Source organism: Bacillus rossius, chromosome 7 (assembly GCF_032445375.1).
Source record: "Bacillus rossius redtenbacheri isolate Brsri chromosome 7, Brsri_v3, whole genome shotgun sequence".
NCBI classification, from domain to species: Eukaryota; Metazoa; Arthropoda; class Insecta; order Phasmatodea; family Bacillidae; genus Bacillus; species Bacillus rossius.
In genome coordinates, this window is record NC_086335.1 from 70567729 (window position 1) to 70580235 (window position 12507).

Consider the following 12507-nt stretch of genomic DNA (forward strand, 5'->3'; position numbering starts at 1 on the left):
CCTACCCTCAAATAGTTTTTACGTTTAACTTCATTGTAGTAGGTTTGGTTCCTTAACGGCTCCAGATAAGATAAAAAGAAAATCGTGGCATTAAAATATATCTTTATTGAGTACTTACTGCAGTTATATTGCATCGCTAACCTCTTACTTGTTTCACACCACCGACTGACACACATGTGGTATGTAACGTAGCATCGGTGGTGTAAATACCGTCAGGACGTCGTCGATGTTGTGTTCTTAATGACCAGAGACCGGAAAAATTCGCTAATTCATTTCGCGGTAGGCTAGACTCCAAACTCGTACACCTTCATGCTGAGTCAGTGATTGGACCACCGTTCATCCGAAGGACTCTAAGCCAATGAAAAAACCTTCAACAAAAGAAGTATCAGATCGCGAGCATCCCAAGTAACGCGTGTAACGAGTCAGTATCCAATGAGCAGGTGAAATTAATCCCAGTACATAGAGGATCGTGGAGTCCATCCTAGAGGTCGTTGAAACCGCGAATTTTTCCAGTCTCTATTATTGACGCAGCTGCTTCCTGCAGGCATGTGCTTGACCTCTGGAGTCGACCGCGTCTTGCGAGGCATACAGCGCGTTCATGATCGTCCGGTCCGCGGCGGTGAGAGAGATGGTGTGTTGGGGGAGGGGGGAGGGGTTAGTGCGGACTTCAAAGAAGCCTGGGAGGGCGTGCGCGGGGCTCGAACCCTGCGCAGTGGGGCGGGAACACCTCTCTCCCTCTACTTCCGGGTAAACATCTCGCTCCGGGGCGCCGGCAAAGGGAGGCCTGCGCCAGCCACAGCCAAGCGCACACGTACCTCCGGCTGCAGCTCCCAGGTTCACCACGGCCTCCGGCCAGAACACAGCGGGGAGATATTACCAGAGACCCGTGAGTTTCGCGGATTCATTTCGTGTTACGCTAAAATTCAAATAATTATACCTTAGTTCTGCTTCTGTCATTGGTTCACTGTTAATCTGGAGGACTGAGGGGCCAATTAGAGACCCCTCACTCATAGAAGCGTTGAATCACAGGCCCACACAATCCACACGACTCACAAATCAGCAGCCAATGAACAGTTGGCATTTACCCGAGTGTGTAGAGGATATTGGAGTCTATCCTGGAAGTCATTGAATCCGCGAAATTCACGGGTCTCTAGATATTACAATTCACGAGGAAACTACTTGGATAACTATAGCCAAAATAATCAACTGAAAAAAGGGGGTTGTCTGTAAAGTTGGTTTACGAACGATAATTTTACGTGATAACGTCATGAGAAAATATCTATGAAAAAATTGCATACTTTTTTTAAGTTTCAAATATTATTTACAGTTTTTTGCAAAATTTAATTTAAATAATTTGTTTAAATATAATCACGAACAATTAGTTAAAAAGCCCGCCTTCACCTGTTTGATGTTATAGAAGATTTTCTCGCATGGTGGTTGGCCCGTTCTTGCACGCTCGGCTCAGGCGTAACGTGATAATTTTTTTCGTGCGTGCAGCCGGCTTTCATCGATTTATAAGACGTTATCAAGTAAAAAAAAAAAAAACACATAACGGCGAATTTCGGGTCCCATCCGTACAGGATTCGTGAAAAATTCAGGATAAAATCATAACAAGTGTTTCGTATTAATATAAAAATTTAATTATCGATATCTTTGAAACAACAGTTACACAGATTAGTTCAGGGTATCCATAAAATAATGTCACAGTTTCAAAGGTTTACTAAAGGTGTTTAATGTGTACTATTTTCAACAAGTCATACATTTAATTGAAGGAAAACTAAAAAAAAAATTCTTTCATAAATGTTCAATATGTGCACATCCAACCTAAAGTCCAATTCTTCCCACACTCTGGTTAACACGTCCAGAGTAATGGAAGCAATAGCTTCTTCAATTCTGTGTCTCAACCCTGGAAAATCATTAGGCAGCGGCGGAACGTAGACACGATCTTTTATAAAGCCCCAAAGGAAAAAATAAAATCACATGCCGTTAATTCAAGTGAACGTGGAAGCCAGCGAAAAGGAGCTCTGTCGTCTCGACCATTACGACCAATCCAACGGTCAGGGACTTCGACGTTCAACCAATATACAATATCTGTACAAAGAGATTCCAATGAGGAGAGGTTCCATCCTGTTGCCAAATAAAGTTAACAGGTTCACCCTCTACTGATTGGAGGAAGAGCCATTCTTTAGCGCTGCAAGCTAGAAAAGAACAAAGCAGTATTCACGTATGCGCTTATCTAAAACTGCTTGAGTTACTCTTAAATTGTGATCTTGAACCAACACACTACAACGCTTACAGTTGATACTATTAAATTTTACAACTGTTACAGCCTTTTGATGGACACCCTGAATGATGGTTACAAAAAAGGTAAGTCAGAAGTTTCTCGCATGTGTTCTGTGGTCAGTGGCAGCTATAGCACAGAGCCTCGCTATGCACGAGACGAACACGTCTGCTGGCACGATGACGTCACAGGCGAAACACATACTGCGCGACAAACACGTTGTCACATTGTCAGACTCGCAGTTATTGACTGTTCAATTCTGACTGTATATTGTTACACAAAACAGTTGTACCAACTCTCACTGTCAAAAGAGCTAAAAAAATAAATTATAAATTTATTAACAACACTCCTGTAGGATTTGCCGTATGTAGGCTGTAACTCTATGTTAGCATAGTCTGGTAGAAAACAAGACATTTTTTTACATGAAAAATTATCTACTTCTTTTATATTTAACAGGAAATAAGAGTATAATTTACATTGGCTCACTTGTAAATTTACAAGAAAATGTATTTCCCTATTATTTGTTTGTAAAACGACGAAATGTTTGAGACCGTGTATGGTCACGAGACGTTAATTTAAGATTCTACACACAAACATTTAAGGACATGAAGAAGCTTACCTTTCATGTTAGCGGGTGGGAATAAACTGACATCTTGTGACATCACGACTCATAACATAGGCCACGGCTGTGTGCGGCAAAAGACAGTGCACTTTCACATAGGTTTCATCCCTTTGTTTGAATTTAATACGCAGGCTAGGCCCCGTCTGAGCAAGTGTTTACCTTGTGGAAGGTAACAAGAGTTGATGCTTGCAGCGGGAGTTGGGACTCTGACGGGGCCCGGCCTCATGTTTCAAAGAGTGTCGAGGCATGAGCGGCAATGCTCGCTCAAGCCACGTCCTGACCGGGGGAGGGGGGGAGGGTGGACACTTCGTGTGACATCTGTCACGTGACGCTGCTGACGTCATCCAACACCGTGGTGCCTCAGAGCCTCGCTGGTGCTCGCGCGGCTCTGTCTCGAGGTCCAGGGGCTATGATCCTGATCCCGGCGAGGCTTAAGTACGCGAGCACCGAGTGTGCACTCTAGAGGCTGGGAGACTCATAGGACAGTTTGAACCGTCGCCTCAAGCCACTATTCACAGCCGCGCGACGTTAGAACTCCGTCTGTAACTCTCAATTATAATAGGCCGAAGATTATATTTGTACCGGTTATGAAGAATGTTGTAAGTAGAAATGAGTATGGACCGGAAAAAATCGTGGGTTCAATGACCTTCAGGATGGACTCCGATATCCACTACACACTCGGGCAAATGCCATCTGTTCATTTGGCTGCTGACTTGTGAGTCGTCTCGATTGTGTGGGCCTGTGATTCGACGCTTCTATGAGTGATGGATCTCTAATTGGCCCTCAGTCCTCCAGATTAACAGTGAACCAATGGCAGAAACAGCACTAAGGTACAATTATTTGAATTTTAGCATAACACGAAATGAATCCGCGAATTTTTCAGGTCTCTAGAAGTGAGCAACGAACTTTTCGTAAACTTCTACTTTGGTATACAAAGAAAACTGGTTAAAATTATCGAGATTTCTTCTTAAATTTTTCTGATACTGAAGTCATTTAATTAGAATATTAACGCATTTTTTTTTTTGGTTTACTCAAAATAAATTAAAAAAAGGTGAGCAGTTGTTTGCTCTCCCAGTTTGAAACTGAACCCAGGAACCGGGAGGTTGACATTCGCCGTGGTAATCCCCCCAGGTTTCCGAGAAGCGCCTTTTTTTAGTTTATTCAAAGCGGATTTTTCGTCGCACCGACCGTGAATGCGCGGTAGTTTCAAACAGTGCCGTGGTTCGCTTGTCGCTTCGTCGCGACCCGCACCTTTTGCGTGGCACGTGACGACACGTGTCCTTCGCTCGGGCATGAGACTGTCCTTGGTCCTAGGGTCCTGGAGGAAGAGCCTGCGTCGCGAGTCCTTCCTGGCCGGAGGTCGCAGGGCTAACGAGAGAGTCCTGCGCCTGCTCCGGGGCGGAGGGGGGGGGGGCGAGTCCTGCGTATGGATTTATTGTTATTGCTATTTCCGAACGTCTCCGTCGTGAATTCCCGCGGAAGAATTCCACGAAGGCCCACCCCCCTTTCCCCACTTCTTCTGTTCCTTTCCTCCGCAGTTATCTTCCTGGGCGACCGCCGACCAGCGGCGCGGGAGGAAATGGAGTGGAAGGACCTGGAGTCCTGCGGACCGGACCCGCCCTCCAGAGAGAGGACATTTTTATTCCTTTGTGCGGCCAGGACCCGGAGGAGAAGGAAGGACCCCCCCTATTGGCCGGGGAACTGCGGAGAGACTGCGTTCGCGCTGTGGCACCGAACCTCCGGGCTGTGTCCCGCGCTGATTGCATGCACGTGATTCTTCTGCAGTGAACAGTCGAGGACTCTTCCTGCGCGTTCTTCACTTCACTGCTCCTTGCTTCTTTACCTTTCGTGTCTATTTTTGACGTGGCAACGTCTGATAAATCGATGAACGCCGGCTGCACGCACGAAAAAAAGTGTCACGTTACGTACATTGTCCCGTTACGCTGTGTCCCATTACGCTCATAGTACGCTTGCGCCGCATCTATCTCTCTTCCACTCGATTGGAACAACCATCGATTTGACTTTTCCGAGGCACATTAAACTTGAAACACTCCCATTCGTTTCCTACTTTTCCTATCATCGTCCTATCATTAACAGAATAACACATTTTGGAAGAAGTTAAATAGCAAACATGTATAAAAGTTATAGTTAAGATAATCTCTTCGTTAAAGTAATAAACATATTTGAATGAATGAGTGCAAATAAAAATAAATTTATCAATTAAATTGTAGATTTCATTTCACTCCTTCTTTGTATCCATACAAAATAGTGGCAATTCAATAAAAATGATTCAATTTTATTCATGAAAGTATGCAATCATTTCATCAATGTTTTGTTATGACGTTGTCACGTTAAACTATCGTCCGTAAACCAACTTTACAGACAATAAATTTTGTTTTGTTGATTGACTTAAAATTGTTTGAAACTGTTAACTTATTTTCAAATAACCTTGTACATGCAGTTGTAAGACTTTATTCTCTGTATCCAATACAAGGATTGGTGGCAGCAGAATAAGGAGGTTCGGAGAACGTGTGTCAAGTTGGCGACCACACATTTGAATTTCAAGGTCAAAACTTTAACAAAAAATAGTGCTTAATTTGTGCTAGTGCCGTAGAAAACAGAATTTGTGCTGCATTACGTAAAAAGTTACATAGAAAGTTGTTCGCCAACTTGACGTCAAGCGCAAATTCTGTATTCTACGGCACAAATTAGCACAAACTGAGCACTAATTTTGATAAATTTTGACCTTTGAAACTCCAATGTGTGGTCGCCAACTTGACGCACGTGTTCGGAGAAGCAGTACCCGTGGGTTGCGATGCAGGACTTGGGGCAACGGGAGACCCGGGGCAAACACACGGACCGAGGCAACGTGCGACAGGTCACCCACTCGAACCCCAGAGGGAGCTGAATTGTTGCCCCTTGGAAGGGCAGCCCTTCTGGATTCTTCTGACATTGGTTAGTTTAGGTTAGGTTAGGTTAGGTTAGGTTAGGTCACTTTACAAACTAACCACCATCAGAAAAATCCTGAAGGACTGCCCATCCAAGGGGCAACCATTTTGAAAACCTTTAAAAAACACTACTGTCAGAAGAATCCTGAAGGGCTGCCCTTCCAAGGGGCAAGTTTTCAGGATTAATTAAACACTTAAAGAAACATGTTTTCAGAAATTGGATGGGCTGCCCTTCCAGTTGCTGTACAAACAAACCATTGCCAGAAAAATCCTGAAGGGCTGCCCTTCCAAAGGGCAGCATTTCAGTCGCTCCGACCCCGACGAGACCCGAACTGGGACCGCCCGGCTGGGACCCCTTGCGGCCCGCTGAGCGGTGGGCTTGCAGCGCCTCGGTGATTGGGCGCGCCGGTGAATCATCGCCAGACCTGATGTCAGCCAAGCCGCGGGCCTGCGCTGCAGACGCGCAGATAAGATAAGATACCCGGCGACGAAGACTCGTCCGCCGCAGTTGTGAGTTGAGGCGGTCGGGCGGTCAGCGCGGAGTGTGAGTTGGTCGCTGACGCACAGTGCTGAAGTCGCTGACTACAGTGCTACAGTAGCTACAGGCATCTGTAAGTACTCATGTGGTTTCAGTCTCCTTAATGATCTGTTTCCGTTAACTTATTAAGCTCTCACAAAAGAAAATATTTCCTCATGGAACTGACATAATATTGTCTGCCTAATTGTGTATTTCCCTCAGTTTACGTCTTTTATTCCAGTCCTATTTTTTTCGGCACATTAAGCTTGTACAACAGATTCACGTAATATTATGATAACCATAATCCAGTTAATACTCAATCAATAAACACAGGTGTTCTGTACTGTATTCAGTTAGCTACTATTTTAATTTTAATTTTTTTTTTGTAGGGAGCAATGTCGTAACACAGGCTCGTGCAATAAACATTTCTTCAAAAACATTCCTTTTTATCGCTGCAGAATATTTTTGAACTTATTGATGTTATCGGTAGCCACATAATATTCTTCCGTGTGTAGAACCTAACAAGATTCATTCTTAATAGAAGAGTAATCAGTGTTATTAAGCAACTATTATTGTGAAATTCAAACCTCAGTTGGGACCTAAAAAGTAAATCTTGGTTTGTGGGTGCAATTTTATATCTGATTTCGGTGTACTAAGTAATAATTTGCTTGAAAGTATATCTATATTGAAAAAATATCAATTTAAAAGAGGATGTTGAAGTACATTAAAAAATAATATAAGATAATTATAAGGGTTTTGTAGTAATATCTTCACCGTACAATTTTTAACTGCTATACAGTACGATAACACATTTTTTTTAGAAATTTTTTAATTTTTATATAAAAGATATTATCCACATGACTTACACACATAGGTTCTGTGTAATATTACGATTGATATATATTCCGTATTTTATAATATAATAAAACTCTTTAGTTTGCATCACTGACATTATATTTTGTTGATTTGAGGTTGATGTTAATTTACGAAATTATATATTTTTTTAATTAATCTTTCTCTAAGAACTGTAAATAATATATGTAGCAACATTTTTTTATTAAAATATTTAACATAAATGCTGTCTTCGAGATCACGTCGGCACGAGATAATGTTGGAAGGGCTCTGATGAATGACGGGACTTGTCGGAGTAACGCACCCCCTTGAGTGAGGCGACGCCTGCCGAGTCCCCAGCTGTGGAAAGGCAGCAGGTAGTGAGAGGTGTGTGTAGCTGTCCCGCCAGCGAGTGTGTTCTGCGCAGGAGATGCCGAGGGCAGGGCAGGAGTGGCGGCGCAGACTGCTGCGGGCGCTGGAGGCGGGAGACCCGGACAGCTTCTCTGCGGTGCTCCGGGAAGTGGGCGCCGCCGACAGGAACGGCGCCCACGAGTTCTGGCGCCGCTGCCTGGACGCGGCGTCCCGGCGCGCCGGGGGCCACGTGTTCCTGCAGCTGCTGCTGGGGTCAGGGGTCAGGCCGCGCCGGGCAGGGGTGCGCGCCTCCCCTCTGCACCTGGCGTGCCGCCTAGGGCTCGCCCGCAACGTGGAGACCCTGCTGGCGCACCCCTGGACGGACGTGAACGCCGCGGACTGCCGCGGGAGGACGCCCCTCCACCTGCTGGCGAGGCACTTCGACGAGCGACTGCCCGGCTACCCCGGGTGCCTCACCTCGCTGCTGGCGCGGGCGGACCTGGACGCGAACCGCCCCGACGCGCGAGGCTTCACCCCCCTGCACGTGGCCGCCAACCGCGGGTCGTCTCTGTTCGTCAGGAAGCTGCTGCAGAGTCGCCCCTCCCTCGACGTGGACCACTTCCTAGGCGGCGGCAGGACGAGCAGGGACGCCGTCTCGGAGCGACTACCGTCCCTCTACGAGTTGCTCCCTCCGGTGTCGAGACACATCGTGCAAGTGTCGGGCGATGCGCAGCACCTGCTCCTCGGCTTCTTGCGCAAGCGCCGCTTGAAGAACTTCGTGAGCCTCCTGTACCAAGTGGACTACGATTTCAACCCCCTGGTGAGGCCCGACTACTGGTACGAAGATCACCGCACCACTTGCCTTCAGGAAGCGGCAAGAAAATCCGGTACTTTGGAGTACGTCAGATACTTGCTGAGAAGGGGAGCAAACCCGAATGTCGCCAGTCCGACGGACGGAAGAGTGGCACTTCACCACGCCGTGGAAGCGGTGAACCTGCAGGTGATGGGGTTGCTGGTACAGTGCGAGAAAGCAGACGTCAACGCCGCGAACTCACAAGGAGAAACCGCGCTCCATTTGGCCGTTAAAATCCACGGTGGCACGAAGAAATGTGAAGAGTGTTTGAAACTTTTACTACAGCATCCTGCGATAGAAGTCAGAAAAGCAGATTCAATGGGATGCACTGTCTTGTCGCTGGCGACCGAGAAAAACGATGAGGCAGCATTGAAATATTTTTATTTTCACTCTTTTAAAACCTGCGCTCGCTCTGAAAACTCGAATCATATTGTGAAAGATATCTTACAAGAGAAGTTTCCGCGTATGTTTAGTGATATCCATACGTTACCTAACACAGTTATAAACAAATTGACAACTAAGGAACAGTTGGTAAGACATGTCGTTAATAACGACACAAAAAACTTTTTGAAACTTTTCAAACATCACGTAAAATCTGATAAAGACATTTTGGATTTTCAAATTGGTGAAGAGACTATTCTTCAGTATGCTTGCCGGCGCGGATTGACGGACATTGTGAATGTTCTACTGAGGTGTGGCGCCGATCCCAATTTGGTTATGTACGCAAATCGTAAACCATCTTTAATCCTGGCTGTTAAGTACCAGCACCACAGCATTATCTCGTTGTTTCTGAAACTTCACAGAAAGATTGGACTGAACGTAAACATAACTGATGAAAGAGGGCGTTCATCTCTCTACTACGCGTCCCTTAATGAAGATACTCGCACAGTTACTGAACTTCTTCGACATGGAGCAGACATAGGACACAGAAATCTCTACGGCAAGCTTTGTTTACAGTCAAAAATGTTATCGAAAGTGTTAGATTTAAGTATTACCTGTTCTGGCCATCACCCACACGATACAGATTACGGACTGGACTTCGATTTCACTCCGATTGTGAACGAAGTAAAACAAGTAACGTACCCAAACGTTTCCGAAGACCAAATATGGTTGAGGATCGACTCTACAGCTGAACCTGGTGAAGTCAACAAACACACAGAGAGAAAAGAGTCAGAAATGGACTTCTTTAACCATTTAAGTGAATGTGAGGAGTACAAGCATCTACTTCCTCACCCAATGATAAAGTTGTTTCTGGATCTCAAGTGGAGTAGGTTGAAAATAATTTTTTATGTTAGGATAATCTTTTACGCGGTGTTTGTGTTCCTCTTGAACCTTTACATACTGATGAGTGATTTTAAGAACTACAGGAGAGTGACTTCGGAATTCGCCGAGGTTGCTACCGATCGAAACCTGTCCGTTTCGGGCGACGACGACCCGTCGGCAGAATGGTCCGGATCGAAGACAGCGTTCATGTCGGTGCTGTTCCTGGTGCTGTTCCTGGCCACGATGTTCGACACGGCTGTCACCATGTACAAGGTACCTCTGAACCTCATCAAGCCGTGCAGGTTGTCTCTCAGACCTGGTGGCGCGAGGCGTGCGCTGAGGTTCAGTCGTCTGCTGGATCTCAGCGTGAACATCTTCACGTCCGTGTTCCTGTACAAGATCCAGGCGGAGTCCATCCAGGAGGTATCCGCCGTGATCGTCATCCTGTGCTCCTGGACGAAGCTCATGCTGCTCCTCGCCAACTTCCGGAGACCGTTCTCCAACGTGAAGATAATCGAGAACATACTCGAACGATACGCACCGTGCTTGCTGTCCTACTACCTCGTCGTCGTTGGGTTCGCGTTCAGTTTCCACATCCTCCTCAAAGACGACGAGTTCTTCCGCAACCCGTGGACGTCCCTTTTCAAGACCACTGTGATGATGACTGGCGAGTTCGGGGTGACCAGCGATATGTTCAGCCTTAATCCGGCAGTCAGCCACGTCGTGTTCTTGTTGTTCCTTGCCCTGATGGTCATCGTTGCCATCAACATTTTAAGCATTTTCCTGGACGACGCCGAAGAAGTGAGAAAAAACGCTCAGATACTGCAAATTCAAGATAAAGTGGAACTGTTGTCAGAGATAGAGTCGTTTCTTATAAGATCCCGTGAAACAAAACTGTTCAGTTGTTGTGTGAGGCGCAGCAAGTATATCAGAGACTGGTTGCAGAACATTGCTGTGTTCCAGGAAGGTGCTGACAAAATTATTAAGGTCCATCCAAACCAGTTCAAGCGAGTACAGTTTTCTGATACCAGTTTTACTGCAGATATTGACGACAGCATGATATCTGTTTGTATGTCATTAAAAAACGTTCAAAATGTTTAATGTAATAATGTTATAAACACGTTAGCAATGAAATCATTTGCTTATTACTACTGTTAAATTTTGTTAATTTGTATACAAATAAATAAATAATACAAAAAACATTCCTTGCTAACTGAATTATTTATTGAAAATTTTTAATTATCTCTACATTAAGTATTTTGTTTTAACCGTATTGAAAAAAATATAAAATAATATTATTTTCAATTTCATGAAGTTCATCTAATTTAGTAAATAACTAAACTCACAACCAAAAAAAAAATTACGCAAGGAAGGAATACATGACATAATAATTTATTTCTCCCTTTTTTTAAACATTTTGTTAACAATATTCACTTAATTAACCAGCTAAAATTTAGCACTCATGAAAGCAAGCTTGTATGTACATTGATGGGGAAAATGCAAAATATGTACTATATTCCAATGATAACAATATGACTATTTAGGAGTCAGGTTTATTAAAATATATCCGTACTGCAGAGAAATGAAACATGGATTTGGCATTCGTGGTTTACGAACAGGTCGAAAACGCTTTGTAATTGACTTGATGTCACGAGGCGAAACACTCCCACCATATCGAGGTCGTAGTGTACAGTGTTGAAGATCTGTTTTGTTATCAGAGACACGGCGTATCAACAGAAATTTGTTTGTTCAGTTATTCAATAGTCATATATGGCGTAAATCGATAAATAATTAATGACGTATTGTTTGAAGTCGATTTATTTCCCCGTGAATAGAACTTTTCAACCATACATAACTTACAGAGCTGAAATATTTTTATGCTTTATCTAAAAAAAAAAAATGTTACGTGAGAAGATATTTCGTTAAGTCATTCTCATTATTTGAGAAATTACAAAATAATCTATTAGTTTTAATCTAGTAACCACATGAACATGTCTCGTTTGAGTAAATAATGTTAAAATGTTTAATGTGCTTGCTCGTGTCTCATTATTGTGGAGTATTAGGTAGATTACCTATTGTAGTCGTTACAATGGTGCGACTTTCGGAAAAATTTTATATAGTTTTTCGTTTTATGGTCCATACATCCCAAAACCATCATCAAATCAAAAGTTTATATATATATATATATATATATATATATATATATATATCACAATTTTGTGGACACGATAACTGATGAAGTTTTTCACAAATCACATCCAAACTGATGCATAAAATCTAGTAATAGAAAAGCTCGGAGGAGTTCCTTAAGGGTCAATATCCGGCCAAAGGTGTAGAAATGGGGAAGGTTTCTTTGAAAAATATAAAAACCGATGTAACTCCCATATATTTAAAATATCACATCCGTTTGAAAGTATTCTAACTCGTAGAAGTAGTACCAAAACTTTTTGCTTGAATGATTTTTTGGTACGACCAATCATAACTGCAAGGGGTTGAAAAAACTAAAGTTGGAGGACAAAAAAAAATTATAACTCCCTTCGTAGACACACGTTGTATTCGTTCAGATATATTTTAAATCTTATAATTCTTATCTAAAACTTTTGCTTGAAATAATATTTGATTATGTGAACCATTGCTGCAGGGGTTTGAAAAAAAAACTTATATCTCCCTTAGTAAATACACTATCAGATCTATTCAAATTGTTTGTAAATCTTATCATTTTTATCTAAAACTTTTGTCTGTGACATTTTTTGATAATACAAACCATTATTGCAAGGGTTTTGTAAAAATCTAAGGTTGGAATAAGAAAATTAATAAACCTTCCCTACCCGGGACACTATC

The 12507-nt window shown here is 43.4% G+C and overlaps 1 protein-coding gene across 1 annotated transcript; it reads left to right on the plus strand.

The window, feature by feature from the left end:
- Positions 1-6377: 6377 nt before the first annotated feature.
- Positions 6378-10785, plus strand: LOC134534501 (transient receptor potential cation channel protein painless-like). The gene is made up of 2 exons (XM_063372979.1): positions 6378-6462; positions 7627-10785. The coding sequence occupies exon 2, from the start codon at positions 7630-7632 to the stop codon at positions 10765-10767; it is 3138 nt and encodes a 1045-aa protein (XP_063229049.1). The 5' UTR covers positions 6378-6462; positions 7627-7629; the 3' UTR covers positions 10768-10785.
- Positions 10786-12507: the final 1722 nt, after the last annotated feature.